Source organism: Carassius gibelio, chromosome A17 (assembly GCF_023724105.1).
Source record: "Carassius gibelio isolate Cgi1373 ecotype wild population from Czech Republic chromosome A17, carGib1.2-hapl.c, whole genome shotgun sequence".
Taxonomy (NCBI): Eukaryota; Metazoa; Chordata; class Actinopteri; order Cypriniformes; family Cyprinidae; genus Carassius; species Carassius gibelio.
Genome location: NC_068387.1, coordinates 21,570,560 through 21,576,863, shown reverse-complemented (window position 1 = coordinate 21,576,863; position 6,304 = coordinate 21,570,560). Strand labels below are relative to the sequence as shown.

The 6,304-nt window shown below is 36.6% G+C and overlaps 1 protein-coding gene across 1 annotated transcript; it reads left to right on the top strand.

Annotated features, from left to right (window-relative positions):
• The first annotated feature begins 659 nt into the window (after positions 1–659).
• LOC128031430 (prostaglandin E2 receptor EP2 subtype-like) lies at positions 660–6,099 on the top strand. The gene is made up of 2 exons (XM_052619686.1): positions 660–1,803; positions 4,313–6,099. Exons 1-2 carry the CDS (start codon positions 997–999, stop codon positions 4,652–4,654), a joined length of 1,149 nt encoding a protein of 382 aa, XP_052475646.1. The 5' UTR covers positions 660–996; the 3' UTR covers positions 4,655–6,099.
• Positions 6,100–6,304: the final 205 nt, after the last annotated feature.

The following is a 6,304-nucleotide window of genomic DNA, read 5'->3' as shown; positions in this document are numbered from 1 at the left end:
ATCATTTGATTTTATCCTTATAAATGTCTTTACTGCCAATTTTGATCAAACCATCGCTTAATACAAGTACGAGTTTCTTAAAAAAAGAAAAAGTTGCTCAAAAGCAATTAGTGAACAAAATTTTGGCCAACAAATTTATTTATTTATTCATAAGCTCTTATTAGAACTATGCGTTAAATCTATTGATTTAATTAAATCTAATTATAAGGTCTAATAATTCTATAAAAAAATAATATGCAATTTAATTATAACATTTAAAAACAATAATTTTAAGTCACCGATTATTTGGGATCCATATAGTCTTTCGTTGCATGATGGTCATTTTAAAATAGTGGTCATTTTAAAGATCAGTCTTTTTTAAAGGCACATTCAACTGGTTATAGAACATGTGACCCTTAAGAGACTCATTCAAGCTTACTATTTAGTAAGTTTTTAGCATTATAAAAGCTATTTGATGATTATTATTTTTATACAGTGCAGGACCCCAAACAGTCAGGAAGTAAAGTCTCAAAGGCACATGAGGTTTAAAGGAAGCTCGAATTTCTCATTGCTGTGTCTGGATCAGTGTGTGTGTGTGTGTGTGTGTGTGTGTGTGTGGAGGGTGGGGTCAAGACAATGACGTTGTTTCACCAGCCAACAGCTCATTCAACAGAGGAACTCATGGCTCACACTACGTTCTCCCACTGCCTCTTTGCCTTCAAGAGCATGGGGCAGGCTAAGAGGCAAGTCTGTCTGACTCTGGAGGCGCTGAAATACTTGTACGGATCTGTATTTTGGAACACACCATGGTTACACTGATGAGCTCCATTCCTTTACCTTGGTGAACCACCTTTCAGTGTTGTAGATTCTACTCCCAGCAAGAAGAACAGACTAACTGAATGCAGTCTTTCTAATATAGAGTTTGAATTTAAACATGCCAACCTAAGCTAATTCAAGGAAGCCTGGAGAATTTCCAAGAAGATCTACAAGAGGAGTTTGGGTATATCTCTGGCAGTAATGGGCACAGAAAACCAAACCTGTACTGAAAGTCTGAGCGTGGAGCAGAACGGTGGCCCGGCCATCAGCGCGATGATGTTTGCAGCTGGAGTTCTCGGGAATCTGGTTGCATTGGTTCTCCTGGAGTTCCGCAGGAGGAAAGAGAAGAACCGGCAGCGACAGTCTCTGTTCCACTTGCTGGTGACAACTCTGGTCATTACAGATCTAATAGGAACCTGCTTGATCAGTCCCCTGGTGCAGACTGCATACTTAACCAACACCACACTAGTTGGGATGAGTGAGACACGTGCGGTGTGTGAATATTTCGGATTTGCCATGACTTTCTTCAGTCTGGCGACGCTCTCCATCCTCCTCGCAATGGCACTGGAGCGGTGCCTCTCCATCGGTTACCCATACCACTACGGGAGGCACGTCACCAAACGCTGCGGATACATCACCATCCCTTGCATTTATCTAGTCTGCTTTTTATTTTGCTTAATGCCATTTGCAGGCTTTGGGAGATATGTGCAATACTGTCCCGGGACATGGTGCTTTATTGCCATGAATCCAGTTGGGATGGAGGATCGGGTTTATGCCAACGTTTATGCCACTGTGATGCTGTTCATTGTTACAGTTACAGTGGCATGCAACTGTTTTGTAGTTTACCATCTGGTGTTAATGTACCGGAGGCGCAAAGTGAACAGAGGGTCAGTGCAGACCCGGAGTAAAAGGGACAGGAGGTACTTCTCATGGACAGAGGAGGTGGAACATCTCATTCTCCTGGTCTTCATGACAGTCATATTTGTCATTTGTTCCCTGCCATTAATGGTAAGACTTAAAGCATCTTATTTAGGATGAATGAAAGTGATCTGCAGTAAATTGGATAAGTTGCATTTAGAAAGATAAGTGTATATATATATATTTACCGTATGTATAGTTAAAATATACTATATATAAAAAAGTAAAGGTAAACATTTTAAACCAGATTTTCACTAAACTACTTAATATTTCACTTCTTAACTTTAATATAATATCTTTATTACTATCATAACCATAAATTATATTAATATAACATATTGTTTAAACTGTAAACCTTGCTTATCTAGAGCTACTTCTACTTTATTTAACCCATAAAAAGTTGTTTTGTTGGTATAAATTAACGTATTTAGGTTGACTTGACTAAAACCAGTTAATATATAATTTATAATAACTGTGATAAATTGCACGATCATGATATCTATCTAGAAAAGTAAATCAAACAACATCACGGTGCTTCTATATTACAGTTCGTGTCACTGGGCATGGGGATGTTATGGTTTCTAAGTAACCACATATTTAGTTGCATGTTCACTGACCGAGTGGAATGGTTACAAAAATTTAAAGTATTAGACCCATCTTAGAGAGGCTGGTATAATAAAAAAAAACATTATCAGTGCATGAAAGCATTTAGCATTTTGAAAATGACACTACAGCTCACTTAGATCTAGTGTTTCTATGGAACAAAGCCAAGATCTTGGTGACACATGACATTTTTCCATAATCATTTCATCTGCCAGTTTCTGGAACAATACGTTTCAGTGTGATTTAGATAGCTGGAGTGTGTTTTTCTTTGGGTGTTTTATTCAGTTCTTGTGTAAAGCAAGGCTGTGGATGTCACACACAAACACTCTAGGTGCTGAGTCACAGACTGATCTTGTTTTATATAGTCTCGCTGAAACCAGACTCAGACACCCCTCACTCACCCTTCAGTGATCTGGAACAATGCTACCTACATTAATTATTTACAAACGACAATTAACAATAGGTGAAAAGATATTAAAGTATTACAGTTTATTATTTGTGGCTCCCTGTGACTCAGAGCCTTTTGCAAATGTATAGCTGATTCACTGGTTTGAATTGAGTTTATTAAGGACAATAATAAAGTGACATAATTTCACATCCCAGAAGCCCATTGACTAAATTTGTGGTACGGGTTAGTAGGTAAATGCAATGATGGATGGCTCCAGTCTGGTGAAAGGTTATGTGAGAAAATATGAATATTTTTATTTATTATGTATATTGGCATTGATAAACTTGACTAAACTTAAAAAATATATATATGTTTGTTTGTTTCAATTACTTCGCTTACACAAATCAAATTACAAGTGTTTGATTGTAGTCTACAGATAAACACACATTAGCTTTCCAGTTTGATGAAATGCAGTGCATGAGAATTTTGTAATATATTGATCATACTTGACAGTCTGCAAAACAGTTCTCCTGACCAAACAACACTAATTTTTTTGTTTTAATGTCAAAATGAGTAAAATTGCATTTTTGTGTGTGGTAGAGAAATAAAACAAAAGGCTTTTGTGATAAAAGACTATGAGCAGAAGTAAACACACTTAGGAAAATCGGAATAATATGAATCATTCCTGCTCTGTTATTCATCTGTTATTTTTATGAGAATAAACTGAAATGATCCAAAGTTTTTAAAATGACCTTATGACTCATTGATGGGAAGTCCAAGATGAAGACAGAGAGTGGGTTATATATTACCGCTTGCATGGGTGACAGAAAGAGAGAACCCAGGTTTTGTCAGACTGTGCTGTGGTTACTCTTATTTATGTTTTTGAGTTGCTCTACACCCCCAAAATTGTATGTGCCCACATGATTGTCTCATTCAGTTATATCTGAAATCTTAGTATAAGCAAAATCTCCTTAAATTGGAATCAATGCGAAAAATGACTGATAAGTCTCTTGCACAGCCACGATGCTGTCATTAATATTGATAAATGAGCTTATAAGCATGCCAACTATTATAATGGTTTCTCACTTAACAGATTACATATGATTTGTGGGATGTGGAAAATGACATGAATTATTAAATTCATAAATGCAAAACTATACTTTGGTCCAGAGAGTGTATACAGAGGCTGCACATATCTCACCACAATGCTTTCATTACAGTTAGTGCTAGCAGCTCTACACAACGTTTAAATTATCATTTTACATGCTGCTTCTTCTATCTATCTATCTATCTATCTATCTATCTATCTATCTATCTATCTATCTATCTATCTATCTATCTATCTATCTATCTATCTATCTATCTATCTATCTATCTATCTATCTATCTATCTATCTATCTATCTATCTATCTATCAATTTTTTCCTGCTTGACATTTGATATGATTTATTGAAACCAGATAAGTTTCTTCATAATTCTCTGGTTTCTTTGGCAAATCTCACAGTGTTGTGCTCGGAATAATCATTGCCTATGACAACATCTTTAAAGAAAGTGCCATTTGTGGTTAAGGATGGATGACTCTTCTGAATACCTTCTTCTTCTCTCTAGATCCGTGTGTACATCAACTCCATGGGAAAGCCACAAGGCAGCAATAACACTGATCTCATAGCGCTGCGGTTCCTCTCGGTCAACTCCATCATCGACCCCTGGGTGTTCATCATCCTCAGCCCCTCGGTTCTGCGCTTCATGTGGGGGGCGCTGTGCAAGACCGGCTTCATGCCCACCAGAAACTCCCTGTTCAAAACATCCATTTCCAAAAACCCAGCCGGCCAAATCGAGCTGTACCAACCCACTTCCACCTCTGTGGAGACCACACACCTCAACAAGTCAACCGTTCAGATGTTAAGACCTGATGTGGACAGTATTTATGGACTAGACAGATACATCTAAAAATCAATATGCTTTGGAAGGTTCTTTGATAGCATTCCCTATCTATCTATCTATCTATCTATCTATCTATCTATCTATCTATCTATCTATCTATCTATCTATCTATCTATCTATCTATCTATCTATCTATCTATCTATCTATCTATCTATCTATCTATCTATCTGTCTGTCTGTCTGTCTGTCTGTCTTAAAACATCTGAAGTGATTTGTCTGCCATAAGTAATCCGTCATATTTGTTTGTTGATCTAAAGATGGATTTAGAAACCCCCTTAGGTCGTTTAACTGAGTTAGATAAAGCCAACTGCGAGGTCAAAGGGATAAGTTCTGTTCCCTAAACTACAACATTAATTGTTTTGAGACCGAGGGCCCTGTCAACTGCGATTGCCAAGAACTTGAAAAATGTTCAAGGCATGTTGAGTGGGCGTTCAGTCAAGGAGCATAGTCCAGTTCGGAAGATGATATTCTGTGTTTGGAGTGTCTGAAGACAGAGGAACCGTTCTGAAGCTACTGTTCCACAGTCATTGCTCATCCAGGTTTCTTTTTAAAGGCGGTTGTGCTTGCAAACAGGTCAAATGGCGTGTCCACACAGTATGTCACTTTGGACACTTTGTTGGTTTCCTGCATTTCTAGTCAAACAGTTCTTCAAATGTTACAAATGAAAGCTGTCTGCTTGTATTTATATTATCAACATATTTATTGTGCTTTAATTTATGTTGATACAACAGTAAGTCAATGCCATATATGTGTCTTCATATGTATGCCGACTAACATGATTCAGTGGTAATCAGTCATTTCTTTCATGTGAGAGATTCCGATTGTACATAATTGTACATAATTAGTATAAGCATATAAGCATGACGACATGCGTGGTGCCGTTTAGTAGTTACAGACCTATTCTTTGTGTCAAGTTACTTGTTTTTCTGTGCCTTAGAGGTTCTTGAATGTAGTTGTGAAATAATGTGACTCATTTTTACTTGTGCTGTCTATGCATGTAATTTATGTTTAAGTGTCATGAAATGATCTGTTAAATGTAACATTCTAATCACATCGTATCTGTCCTGATGCACTGCGAGAAGGATCAGAATCTGAAGTAGGATTGTGTGTGATTTTAAATTCTAATTCAGTTCTTGAATTTGAATGAAGAAAGCTAACAGAACGCAGATTGCGTTTAGGAGTTGAATTTAAGGAAGTAGAATTAAAATGAATACAAAAAAGCATTCCCATGACTGAATATTTTTAACTAGAAAAGCTATATTTTTAACTAAAAAACTCTGAGAATTTACTTGACAGGTTTGAAAAATATATATATTCCAATTTATGAACTCAAAGGGAGCCAAATCTGCAATTCTGAATTTTGCCCGGACTTATGTGTCTTTATATAGAAAGAAATAAAGAATACATACACTCCCTGAGGCTATAAATAAATAAATATGCAAACACTCAAATGCTTGTCTAATGCATTGCTTGCACAACTTGTATATATTTAATATTCTTGCATTACAGTGCTATGATAAACCATAGGAAGTTTCCTTTTCGTGTGTTTTTGTTCAGTTTACTAGTTCCTAAATATGTTGACAGTTAGCAAGCTTTAACTAACTTGCTTTGCTTAGCAAGATTTTCTTCAAACTGCTGCTCCACCATGACAGCAAT